Here is a 13,698-nt window from a genome sequence, read left to right as displayed (position 1 = left end):
GAAGAAGACACACAGAAGGCCAATAGACACGTGAGGAAATGCTCAGCATCACTCATCAGGGAAATGCAAATCAAAATCACAATGAGATATCACCTCACACCTGTCAGATTAGATAAAATCAAAATGACCAGAAACAACAAGTGTTGGTGAGAATGAGGAGAAAAAGGAGGAAAAAGGCTTGGCACAGCCGCTGTGGAAAACAGTATGGAGGTTCCTCAAAATATTAAAAGAGAAGTACCATTTGGTCCAGTAATCTCACCACTGGGCATTTACCCCAAGAAAACAAAAACACCAATTTGGAAAGATATATGAACACTGGTTTGTAGCAGCATTATGTACAATAGTTAAGATAAGGAAGCAGCCCAAGTGTCCATCGACTGATGAATAGATAAAGAGGTGGTGTATACATATGCACAATGGAATATCACTCAACTATAAAAAGGAATGAAATCTTGCCCTTTACAACAACGTGGATGGATCTAGAGGGCATTATGCTGAGCGAAATAAGCCAATGAGAAAAATACTGCATGATTTCACTGATGTGTAGAATTTAAATAACAAAATGAAAGGAGGAACAAAGAAAAAATGAGACAGACCAAAACACCCAGATGCTTAAGTACAGAGAACAAAGTGGTGGTGGGCAGAGGGGAGGCAGGTGGGGGGATGGGTGAAACAGATAAAGGGAATCAGGAGTTCACTTGTGATGAGCACTGAGTAATGTACAGAACAGTTGAATCATTATACACAAGAAACTAACACAGCACGGTATGTTACTTAAACTTCAATAAATAAATAAAATCAAAAATTTACCATCTTCTCAAAAAAGAAAGAAAGGCGAGACAGGGGAGGCTTTGCCAGAGCCATTTTTGTATTTATGAGGTTTTCTGGGCATAGCTCTTCCCCCTTAGTAAGTTGCCATTCGTCCCCATCAAAGATGAACGGTTCTGCGAATATTTTTAAAAACCCCAAATGCATCAAATCCATTTGGAGAGAGCATATTGCATTGTGAGTCTACCGTCAATTTGAGTGAAACGTTATTTTCTGGGCACCATTAGAGGAACTGAGCTATAATCAGAAAAAAGGAAAATTTTGTTGGGAAATGAGATTAAGCCAGAGAAAAATCCAATAGTTTAAAGTTGGAGCCACATTACCTATTCTCCTCAGAGGGTTCAAGTTCCCGTCATTAGCCCACAGGTCCCCTTTCCTGTGGGGTCTAAGAGGAGGGGCATCTGCCCGCCCTCCCCTCCAGATGCCTCTCTCCTCGCTGGGGCCTCACTGCACTCACCAGCCAGTCCCAGGACGGCCTGAGGAGGGGGAGGGGCTACAGGGTGAGGAAGGGAGTGCCAACCACAGATGTCACCCATGCCAGGTCTGTGCTGCTCACAGCCCCCGACACTCAGCCCTTCAATCCTCAAAACAACCCTAAAAGGCAGGCACTGCTCACTTTGATGAGACCAGAGGCTCAGAGAGGTGATACCACTAGCCCAAGGTCACACAGCAGGAAGGAGTAGAGCTATGGTTTGAACCCAGTGGGCACATTCCGGAGCCCACGCTGGTAACCGTGCTGTGGCCCCGCCCTCGGACAGCAACTGAAACCCTCCTGCCTCTGTTACGGCCTGGGCTTCGTGTCTGGGAAACCGGGTCTATGCAGGCTCTGCGGTCCTGGCTGGATGTGGAGCGTCTAGACCAAGGGCTCTCCACCAGGGTGTCTGAAGACTCTTCTAGTTTTGAAACTGGGGAGCAGCGGGGAGTAGTGGGGGGTAGCGGGGAGAAGACACAGTGCTGCTAACATCCTACGATGCCCAGAGTGGCCCCGCCACACAGGGAATTCCACACAAAATGGCAGTAGTGTGAGGTCTAGTGGACGGTTCTAGAAGGAAGAATTGATGGCTCTGCTCTGCCCAGATCAGATCTATCCAGAGACCTACGGATGGTCCTAGGTCCTAAGTTCGAAGCGAGATTTACCCCAGAGGAAGCATCTGTGAAAAGACAGTGAAAGACATTCTGAGGGAAGAGAAGATGGGGGCTGCGTTGGGGCGGGGGGCACGCTCGCTGTCTGCAAGTTGGCAGGACCCTTGAGAGGAGGGGGCAGATGCTCTCTTGGGCCAAAGAAGGCAGACAGCAGCACAGGGAGCCAGATGTCAGCTCAGCGTAAGTACAGATGGGAGATATGGGGAGACCTGGCTATTGTGGGGGCCTCTCTTTCCATCTCTCTCACAACCACACACCCACACACACACCTGCACAGAGCCTGCTTCCCAGGCTCAACATCCACTTCCTAATCAAACATCAAAATCCTCTTTTTATTGTCAACTTCTCAAATAGTTAAGCCATTTTGGATACAGAGTCATGGTTATTTTTTTTTCCCCCCTCCAGTGTGCAAACTGATTGAATGATACTCTTCCCCCACCCCGGCCAGAGCATAAGAAGGAAAGTCTGCAGCTCAGGCAGGCTGGCTTTGGGTACACGCAGCTCTGAGGCCAGAGTGTGGCACCTTGGCAGCAGCGGGGGCCGGTGGATGGGAGAGGAGGTGACCAGCTCACAATGCCTGCATTCCAGCAGCAGGAGATCCCCCACATGGCAGCGCAGGTGCGCCCACCTGGCTGGATGCAGAGCAGGCTCCCAGTTCCCTGTGCACACGGCACGTGGCCCCTGCTGTTGACCAGGGTGTCCAGGCCGAGGATGCTGGGGGCTGGGCCACACTGTGCTCAGGGCGCCTGACCAGGGCAGGGCATTTTCCTCCATCCATTCTCCCCTTTCCTTTCCTTTCAGGCCTCTCGGGGCCGGAGCCGAGGCTAAAGCATTAGGTGATGTGAACTGGGAATCAGGGGGAGGGCCTTTCACCATCCCCTTTGGGTCTGAGTCAAATTCAAGACAATGGGAGGCTGAAGAGGAAAAGTGTGTGCCCTCCTTTTCACCAAACCTGTCAAGTGTGCCGCCTCCAGCACACTCTCGGGAAACACGTGTCTGACGGAGGCGGGTGACTGCTCCGGGTCACGCGGGCCCTGCTTGGCCCGCCAGAGCGCGAGGCCCACGGGTCAGGCTCACCTGGTGATCACGTAGGGTGCAAAGCACACGAGGAAGGTCCCTATGAAGGTGCTGATCTTCTTGGTGGCGCGCTGCCGCCTCCTCTTCTGCTCCTCCAGACAGCGTTCCCGAACACTGCACGAGGGGAGAGATGACTTAGGAACTCAGACAGGAGCCAGACAGACCTGAGGTCAAGTCCTGGCCGTGGGCGCATGACCTTGGACACCGGCATAACATTGCTAAGCCTAAAGTTCATAGTAATATAATAAAATGCCACCAAGGGTTCTTTTGAGAATTAAATTCAAAAAAACACACAGATGTATGAGATGCTTTCAATGCAGAAAGCACATAAAGGAATTAGCACAGTGCCCATGTGCAAATAAACTCTCTTTATTATTACTCATGAAATTCACCTATCACTTGCAATACACCAGCACCAGAATCCATATTCTCTAAGTAATATCTATAATTTTTTATTTTTTAATGTTTATTTAGTTTTGAAAGAGGGAGAGGGACAGAGTGCCATGAGGGGAGGGGCAGAGAGAGAGAGAGAGAAACAGAATTTAAAGCAGGCTCCAGGCTTTGAGCTGTCAGTACAGAGCCTGACGTGGGGCTCAAACCCACAAATCATGAGATCATGACCTGAGCCAAAGTCAGACGCTTAACTGACTGAGCCACTGACCCATTTTAAAACGGAAAGTCCCACGTCTGAGAATCCCCCCTCCTAGGACAAACCAGGACAGTTGGTCGCCCTAGGGTATGGCAGGATCTGAACCCAGGCCATCTGACTCTGGAGCCTTGAGGGTCACCTCCCAATATCTTCTAATTCTTGTCTTTACCAAAATGGATCCTTCCAGATGTGTTTTACCTGCCCTGTTTTGCAATGAAGAACACGGACGCAGTGAAGCCAAATGATTTGCTTGTAAGCCACTAAGTGGAGACAGGATTTGAACCCTCATCCATGTTTCTCAAAGCTGGTCCTTTCTACCTGGGGTGACCTAGACTCTGCATGCAGTGTGGCACGTGGCTTCCTTTCCTCCATGTCTTCAGCCCTGTGTCTTTCATCCAGAGCCCCAGCCTTGCCTGGAGCGACAGACACTACCTTACGGGCTCCCTGAAGGAGAAGTCACTTGATTCCTTCAGTGAAGCCAAGAGACTGTCAAGTCTCTGTAAAATAAGGAACACGGCGTTGAGGATGGAATCAGGAGCCTGCTGCCTCTGCCTCCAACCGCACCCTAGTCCTGACTCCCCTTGCGCTAGGACCTTTCGAGAGCTGACATCTCACGCCAGCTGAGAGAAGTGGTGTGCATCACCCATTTCCTGCAGCCACGGGCTAACTTATGAGCTACAGTGAGCCGTCCATTACACCCACAGAGGGCCAGAAAGGCAAGCCCAGCCACAGGGGTTCGCATGCTCCATCCCTTGCCACTCCACGGGGAACTGTGTTCCTATTGTTCCTTTTTAAGATAAATCACATCACCCCAAAATGAACAAGGAGAAGACCATGGACAGAGCTGCCCAGGGAGTGGACATAACCCGGCAGAATGAGGCCCATGCGGCAGGGACCTGGCTCCACAGTGAAGCCGGTGTATCCAAGGAACGCAAGGAGCAGAGAGAATGTGCCTGAGCTGGATTCCCCAGCAGCGTTAACACTAGGGCGGCCTCCCCCGGCCTCCAGCACGGCTGTCATTTTAACACGGAATCAAAACCCTGCTTCAGCCTGCTTCTGATCACAGGTGGACAATTTCACCTTAGACTGGATTGAAGGCCCTTGAGATTCTTGCAGGGTTGTTTCTCCTGGACTCAGAACAGAGAGTTGGGAACTAGAGTTTGGTTTGGTACATAAGAGGTTTCACACTGGCTGAAAAACGACGACTATTAAGTTACATTACTAATATCTAACAACTAATATTAGTAACAACCTATGTTCCCTGAGTCTTTAATTCATGCCCTTACATCCTGGATGCTTTGCATGGGACTGTCCCAGTTTTTTAAATTAATTGATTGATACATTGATTGATTAATGAAATTTTAGAGAGAGAGAAAGAGAAAGTGTGCACAAATATGCACACGAGTGTGGGGGAGGGGAAGAGAGAGAGAGAATCCCAAGCAGGCTCCACGCTTAGCACAGAGCCCAACATGGGGCTCTATCCCATGACCTCGGGATCATGACCTAAGCAAAAATCCAGAGTCAGACACTCAACCAACTGAGCCACCCAGGTGCCCCTGGACTGTCCCAGTTTTAAAACGAAAAGTCCCATGTCTGAGAATCCCCCCTCCTAGGACAAACCAGGACAGCTGGTCGCCCTAGGGTATGGCAGGATCTGAACCCAGGCCATCTGACTCTGGAGCCTTGAGTGTCACCTCCCAAGTAGTTGGGGTCATCACATAACCCCAGGGAGGCACCAAGGCATCATCTCATCCAGAAAATCTAAAGAATACAGCTGAAGGGACAGGACGACTTGGGGGGACTTTGCCTGAGGCCACCCTGCAACAGTCAGTCTTAATCTCCTCACTTTCCACTTATACCTGGGTCTCAGCAGATTCTTCTACCAACGTCCTCTGACTCCTGTGACATGTGCATGATATGGCTGGCTGTGGAGAGAAAGTGTAGGTCCCCACCCAGCAGGTCTGGGTGCAGTGAGGTAACGGATTCATCCTGGCTTGCCTGGTTCTAGCCCCCAGGGTCCTGCATCCTAGGAGAGCCCCATCAGGACTCCGCAAACTGGGACAATGGTCACCCTAGGGCACAGTGTGTTACACAGCCCTGTTTGTTTCGATATTAAAACATATTAAATATTGAAGTATTTCCCCCAAAACATTCACGTAATTGACTCGAGAGCTGTTGCAGATCTGGGACATTGACTGGATGTCCTGAGCCATCACGCTACACCCACCCCATGAGAGGAGCAGACCATTCTGGGCATCCTCTAAAACACGAGCACCAAAGTCACGTAAATGACGCATCAAGGGCGCCCCGAAGGAACTGATGGTGGCACCGGGGCTGGGCCCTCCCCCAATCTGTGGCCCTGACGACGCTGTCCATTTTCAGGTGCTTTGGAATAACCCCAATGAATGAGAGAGCTCTGGGTTAGAGGTCCTAGCTCAGCCCCGCTCTCACTGCTGTTTGGCCTTGGGCAAGTCACTCAATCTCTCTGAACCTGGCTCCTCATTTAACACAATAGCTATAACTAGAGCCACCACTGATCAGGGACCGAAATGGCTCACCAGCTACCAAGCTCTTGAGAGGTAAGGAGCTTCCTCCAGCGCCCCCTGGGGGGCGGGAAATGGGGGCACTGCTGCAGGGCTGAGGACCCAAGGGTCTCCCCTCTCCCTGCTGCACCAAATAATCCTACCTTAACAACATGAGGAATACTTAAAAACAGACATTGGTAAAAGCTTTGGAGGCCTTCAGAAGGATAAACAGACACATTTCAGTGACCCAGAAGAATAAAGCAGACACCGTATAGGCTAGAATGCCCAATGTCACCACTGTTTGCTGAAAAATCTATGGGGAAATTTTTATTTGTTCCTGCAAAGCTTTGTGCAGCAGCAGGAATTAAATACCCAGCACTCTGCAGACACGTTATTTCTGTGGGTGCCCCCAGTTCAGAGCTCAGCATCGAACACCCTCAAAGCACCTGATAAGTATAGGTTAGGTGCATATACACATACATGTCCTAATACATCTTAGGAAAAGTAAGGCTCAATTTTTTTAAGTGATCTCCTCAAAAGAGATGATAATAGAAATCTCTCTCTAAAATGGATTTTTTTTAAGTGAGCCTTAAAAGTCTTGAGCCTATTAATAGGACAAAGGACGGCTCATCGAGGGCTGTAAGGCCACAAAACCTTCCACTCCCGGGAGTCCTTGCCCGCTGATAGCGCAGTAGTAAGCATGTGGCACCAGGGCCAGACTTCTGGGTTCAGATCCAGACTTCACCGTTTAACTGCTGTGTGGCTGTAGGCAAGTCACACAGCCTCTCTGTTCATCAGCTTCCTCATCTCTAAAATGACAGTTATAAGAGTACCTGTCTCATAGGCTCCTCTCGAGGTTAACACCCCCAAAGTACTCGGGCGGTGCCTGACTTGGAGTAAGCGCTCAGTGAATGCTAATCATGATGATTATTCACTCAACACCATTATTGAACAATTACCATGGTCCCGTTCTACTCTGGACTCCAAAACCACAGGGCTCCCTCCCACTGCAAAAGTTTTCTTTCTGCCCCGTTTAAAAGAGAGACTGAGAGACAGAACCAGCTGCAACTAGAGGCTTGCCAGAGGAGGTCTGAGCTGATCCTGACTCTGATGCCGGCCCGGTGGCCCTCTGTGGCCTCCAGGAACCTGGGGTGCTTTAGGTGTTGGCGGTGGGTGCGGTGTCTAGGTTAGCATCCACACGGGCCTAGTCATGTCTCTGCACTGAGACAGACTGGCTAGACTCCACGGTCACACAGTCACATGCAGCATGGAAAGTCCCCTCATCTACCCAACCCAGCTCATGGATGGGGAATGGGAAGCTCAGAGAAGACAGGGACTTGCCCCTGACGAGACAGTGAGATGCAGACAGGGCTAGTGCCCGGTTACTGACGCCCAATCTGGGGCTCCTGGTCAGGAGCCACACGGCTGCTTCCCTGAACTCCTGCGAGGGGACGGATCCATCCTCCCTCCCTGGAGCTCCCCTGACTTCCAGGGAAGGACAGGGGGAAGGCAAGAGAAGGAGGGCAACCCTCTTGCTTATCATCATTGTTAAGCACAGTATGAGGGCAGCTCGCCCAAACAACATAATAAAATCAATCTGCTCTTGCTCTTGTTTCTTCCCCACCACAGCTTTGCAAAACTGAGCTCCTAAAATCTCATAGCCCTGTGAGCTATTGTTTTATTTGCAGATGAGGACACTGAAGGCCAGAAGGGTTTATGCCCTGCCCAGGATCCCACAGGGAGTTTGGGACAGAAAGAACTGGGACTCATTCCAGTTCTCCTGACTCTAAGATGTGGGGTTTCTCTCCCAGATCCCACTGCCCCCCCCCATTGGATCACAGAGCTGCATCTCACCACACTAATGCATTCTCCGGATATTCCTGGGCACAGGGGTAGAGGCTGGAGTCCTCAGACTCATGGGCAGATCTGCAGTGAATAGGGTGAGGGGTCCCAGGCTCCCCTGGCCAGGAGAATTTACCCAATGTACACGTACATCAGTGTGGGGGTTCCCGAGGACTGTGACAGGACACAGGGCTTCCTTGTGACAAAGAGATGGGCTCTCCAGCATTTTGACGTGTGGAGCCAAAGAGCTGTTCCCCAGGAGGCTTCAGTAAATGGCAAAGGCAATGGAGAAGGGTGGGAATATCTGAAAAGTGAGTAAAAAAGGCAGCCACAGCCCAAATCTTCCAGTCCCAAACACTTCCATGTCCAACACAATGGTCTGGGCCCTCAGTGGTCCCCAGATGACTGGAGTCGGTCCTGAGCACAGGCTCCAAGTACTCCCAGGGTGATCCAGATTTGTCTTCTGGCGTTTAAAATAAAACAAAGGGTAAGGGAGGGCGCCTGGGTGGCTCAGTCGGTTAAGCATCTGACTTTGGCTCAGGTCATGATCTCATGGTCTGTGAGTTTGAGCCCCGCATCGGCTTCTGTGCTGACAGCTCAGGTCCTGGAGCCTGCTTCTAATTCTGTCTCTCTCTCTCTGCCCCTCCTCTGCTCATATTCTGCCTCTCTCTCTCTCTCTCTCTCTCTCTCTCTTTCTCTTTCTCTCCCCCCCCCCTTTCTCTCTCTCAAAAATAAACATAAAAAAATGGCAAGGAAACAGGCTGAACCACGGTGAGCAGACCTTGAGTTTGGGGTCTAGAGTGAAAAGTCATGTCCTCAGACCTCACAGGAGGCGGCCCTGTCCTGGGTCCTGAAATTGTGGGAACTACTCCCCTCCTATGAAATGAAGATTTCATGTGCCCACACAGAGCCCACAGCATCCATGCTGGAGACCAAGCCCCATGTACCTGGAAGACAGAACTCCCTGCCCAGATGCCCTGACCCTGTGGCCAGAGTGTGTGCCAGCATCTTCCCCGGGCCCATCCATCCTCACGAGACTGGACAGTGCCACATACATGCTTGGCCTGGCCCTGAGGGATGGAGGCTCCTTGCGGTACTGGGTAGAGCCAGGGCTGGGGAGGAGACGCAGGGGCTGTGTGCTCAGAGCCAGCTCAGCTCTCCCCACCCTGTACAAGGCTGAACTCCAAGGAGCTCAAGAATTCTAAATTTGAACCCAGCCTTGCAAAGTGTTATAAATGTATGCTTGTCAAGGTAGGAGGATAGAACATATTTCATTTAACAGTTTGTAAGCTTAATTTAGAACTTCTAAATATTTATATAGATGGTTTGTGAGCCTCTGTTTGCACTTTTGTCCCACCCATCAATCTTAGGGGCAGAAATGGGCACAAGTTTTGACTTGAGCCACATTCTAGGTCTGATCAATTAGGCAAGTACCCTACCTTCCTTGCCTGAGTCTCCCAATTTCCTCACCTGTAAAATCAAGGGCACAGTAGGGTTATCTCTACAGGCCCCTGCAAGTCTGATGCCACAACTCCGATGGCCTCCAGGGTGGGCAGTTAGCCGACCGTCAGTAGATTCTGACCACACGGATAAGTACATATCACCAACATTCCACTCTGTGAAATCACTACCTGTGCAGGTGCGCAGCAGCCCTCAGCTGCGCTGGGAGATAAAGGGATGCAGCCTGGGTGACCCAGCCCCCACCCATGTCCCATGTCAGAGGACAGCCCAAGTCTCTGGCAGCATGGGGGACAGGATCGGCTACAACTAGTCCAGAGCTATGCTTTGGGAGAACAGAACCAAGCAAACTGAGCAATTGGAGGACCAGGTGGATAATAAATATTAGGAATTCCTAATTGCTTGATGAATGTCACAACTTGAGAAACCACCGTAGAAAGACAGAAGTGGGGAATGACTCTAAGGACAGATTTAATTTACGACAGAGGGCCCCTGACCTTTTGGTGGTATCGAAACAAAGAAGTCCAGACCGATACTGCTGCGTTAAACAGTCTGTGGGAAGAACAGGCACCATCGGGGAGCTTCCTGACCAATGTCACCCTGGGCTTCAGGGAATTCAAAATGGGTCCCTTCTAATTAAGTCCCAGGAGGCCATTAGTGTGGCGGCTGTTAAGTAAAACCTCCAGCGAGTGGAGCCCCCACCTGCTGCCCTAGCTGTCTAGATAAGGAAGACTAGCTTCCGGTGCCCCTGGTGTCAGCACTAAACCAGCCCAGGAGGCTTAACTGAGCTTTCTGGAGCCTTTGCACTCAGGACTCGAAGGGTCTGGATGCAGCCCCTCCATCAGACCAAGCTAAGCTGCGCAGTTTCTCATTTGTGGGGAGAAAGAGTTTGGAGATGCCAAGAAGGAAAGCTGTGGATCAGCTGTGGGGAAGCTGGTGTCCTCCCCTGGGGCCTGTCCCTTACCCTCTCACTCTGGGGACCTGGGGACAGAAGGCAGACTGGGTTCACTGAGAGGAAAATGCCTTCACATCCAGCCACCATGCCATAACCTCACATTAGCCCTCAGCCAGTGGGGCCCGTCTGAACTGGCCAAAGGCAATCCCTGCCCACAAATCCCTTCCTTTCCCCAGTGCAGACTAATCCTGCTCATTGGCCCTGCAGGGCCCAAGGGCATCAGAAGTAGGAGTTTTGGAAAGCACCTTAGAGCTTAGAAGAGTTCAAGGTTCCCCCTAGAGGGGATCAGAGAGAGCATAGGGGACTGGAGGCCAGCAGAGCAGCAGCCTGGAATGGTGACAGATTTGCAAGATGTGCAAGAGTGGAGATGGCCCTATAGCCTACATGGACTAAAAAGGAACCACGGCCTCTCCTGTTTTTGAACACGGATGGAGAGCAGGGAAGGGATTGGTACTGGTCTGGATAAGAAAGGATTCCTCTCCTGGTTCAGACCCTCCTCTCTTTAGGCTCATGGTTACGGGGCCTGCTGTGGGAATCTATATTGTTCAACAACATTGCCTACAGCATCTAAAACAGCCCTGGTCAAGTCCTAGGAATGCACCTTTTTAAAAAAAATTTAAGTTTTACTTATTCTGAGTTATTTATTTATTTGGAGACCCGAGGAGAGGCAGAGAGAGGGAGAGAGCATCTCAAGCAGGCTCCATGCAGGCTCCACGCTGTCCGCACAGAGCCCAACACAGGGCTTGATCCCCTGAACCGTGAGATCATGACCTGAGCCCAAATCGAGAGTTGGATGTTTAACCGACTAAGCCGCCCAGGCGTCCCTCTAGAGATGCACCTTCTAAAGTGAGGTCCTCACACCCCAGGGAGTGGGAAGGGAACACCAGCTCTGCAACTGTGGCTGCAGAATATTTCCTTAAGTGAGACTGAGCCCTGACTAGACACAGACAGTGTGTCAGGCCAGGCTGTTGTGGTCAGGGTGCATGCATGTCCCCTGGGACATGTGCACATGTGGTGACCCCTCTATTAGGCATGCGGTTTATACACAAACACATCTAACTGTGTATGTGATGCTCACATGTTTACACACATGGGTTCATACGCCCCGGTATCTTAGTGCTATTGGTCATTCACATGTACACACTCACTGTCAATGATTCTGTAAGGAAGATTCTGTGGCTAGAAGCTTTGGCCCAGCATGTCATGAGGCAGGGCCATTCTGAGGGGGGACCACGAATGCATACGTGCATGCCTTGGTGTGTGCAGACACAGAGAAGTTTAAGGACTTGTCTTTCTATTGCTCAGGGGCAGAAACAACTCACGCTGAAGGAATCCTGGCTCAAACTGACACCTCCAGTCTGTCCCTCTCAGTCATGAGCTTGCTTCTTCTTGGATGGAGAGGGGCATTCACCCACTAAGGACCGAACTCCTTCACTGTCCCCAGCAACCCCCCTTAGGAGCTCTCTGTCCACCTCACTTTCTGCATCATCTGGAAGCCAAAGCCCTCTTATTTAGGACCCTGGGCAACAGAGAAGGAGCTGCCCCTCCCTGGGATGATGAGATCTAAGACAGCAGAGAAATCGGAAACACCACTGGCCATTTCCTTCCTTGGTTTCCTGCTCTCATAAGAAAAACCAAGGTGAGGTCAGGACACCTCAGCTAAGTCTCCTCCTTCCCTCCGAGATGCTCCCAAGAACGGCCGGAGGTCCCAGGGAGTAGCTGCACCTGAGCCGCCCACCCTGATCTGCCTTTCTGAGACAGTGGTCAGGTGACAGTGGAGGTGGTGTGGGCAGCTTTGGGCCCAGGAGCCTTGCAGGTGACAAGCTCCCTCAGCAGGGGTCCCTGGGCTCCAAGGCTGGGAGACACAGGACACTACTGTCCCAGAAGAGCAAATAGAGCCCCTCTCCAGTCCCCTTAGAGCCCTTCAGATGCTCCTTTAAGGTCCCACAGAGGAAGGTGCAGCCGGAGGACACACACGGGATCAGGAGACAGAGGCCCCCGATCCCAGGGAGAGGAAAGACCCAGAAGAGCAGCACTTCCTTTCTGGAAGAGCTCTAGGGGGGCTCTCCAAGCAACTAGGCCACACTCCCCGAGCCTGAATGGAAACTTTGAAAGGATTCAAGCAGGGAAGAGAGATCACTGCCTTCTCTGCAGGCTTCCGGAAGTGAAAACTACAAACACATGCAAGGTGCAGAACAAGTTCACCAAAGTGCCGACTCTGTGCTTTCTACTCTGATCCTTCAAAAAAACTGCACACACGGTGTCACCCATGATTTGGTAGCCCTGCTTTGTGGATGCTCTAGGCACCTGTCTCCAGACCTGCAGCATTGATACCCCCCCCCACGCCCCGCCTCAGGTTTTCAAAGAAAGAAGGGAGAAGCAGTGGCAAAGGGGAGCGAGGCCGCATGCTGGGGCGGGTGGGGGGGGGGACACAAGGACACCCTTCCTGCCGCGAAGAGCCCTTGGAACCGAGTCCCCTGCCCACCCCCCCTCACCTGGGGTGGATGTCCACGAGCAGCACGAGCGTCTGCATGGTGATCACGTCGATGCGCTTGCAGTGGAAGCGAGCCACCTTGAGCACCTTGAGGTACGTGCAGCAGAGCACAACGAAGGACAGCAGGAAGCTGAGCGCGTGGAAGGCGCCCGTGAAGACGGCGAAGCGCAGGCGCTCGTCCGGCCGCCGGCTGCACAGCGTGCACGACGCGTACAGCTGGTGGAAGCCGAGCCAGGACAGGGCGAGCGCCGCGGCGGGGAAGGCGAGCGCGTGCAGCCACGTGTAGGCCACCATGAGCGCGGCGTCGCGGAGGCGCATCTTGGCGCGGTAGCTCAGCGGGAAGACCACGGCCACCCAGCGGTCGATGCTGAGCGCGGCCATGCTGAGCATGGAGTTGGTGGCCAGGAAGGTGTCGAGGAAGGCGGCCAGGCGGCACAGGCGGTCGCCGGCCGGCTGCCGCTGCGCCACGACGCCGGCCAGCGTGAGCGGCATGTTGAGCACGGTGCACAGCAGGTTGCCGCACGTGAGGTTCAGGGTGAAGAGCGCCGGCGCCTGGCGCCGGATGTCGGCGCTGTGCAGGAGGCAGAGCAGCACCAGCGCGTTGGACAGCAGCGAGACGCCCATCGTGCCCACCAGCAGCCCCGCCAGGCCCGCGTCCCACGAGTTCATGGTGCGCGCCCCGCCGCGGTGCTCAGGGCCCGCCAGCCGGCGCCGCCATGGCGCCCCC

General features: G+C 52.3%; 1 protein-coding gene across 1 annotated transcript in view; it reads right to left on the bottom strand.

Moving 5' to 3' along the window:
* Positions 1-13,640, bottom strand: part of GPR26 (G protein-coupled receptor 26) — a 27,890-nt gene extending 14,250 nt beyond the window's left edge. The window contains exons 1-2 of the mRNA XM_029917183.1: positions 12,973-13,640; positions 3,049-3,162 (exon numbers count right to left, since the gene is read on the bottom strand). Coding sequence (XP_029773043.1) covers positions 3,049-3,162; positions 12,973-13,640 — 782 coding nt within the window. The remainder of the gene's footprint in view (positions 1-3,048; positions 3,163-12,972) is intronic.
* Between the last annotated feature and the right edge of the window lie 58 nt (positions 13,641-13,698).

This window comes from Suricata suricatta, chromosome 2 (assembly GCF_006229205.1).
Source record: "Suricata suricatta isolate VVHF042 chromosome 2, meerkat_22Aug2017_6uvM2_HiC, whole genome shotgun sequence".
Lineage (NCBI taxonomy): Eukaryota > Metazoa > Chordata > Mammalia > Carnivora > Herpestidae > Suricata > Suricata suricatta.
The sequence above is the reverse complement of the archived record's forward strand: the minus strand, read 5'-3'. Positions and strand labels throughout refer to the sequence as shown.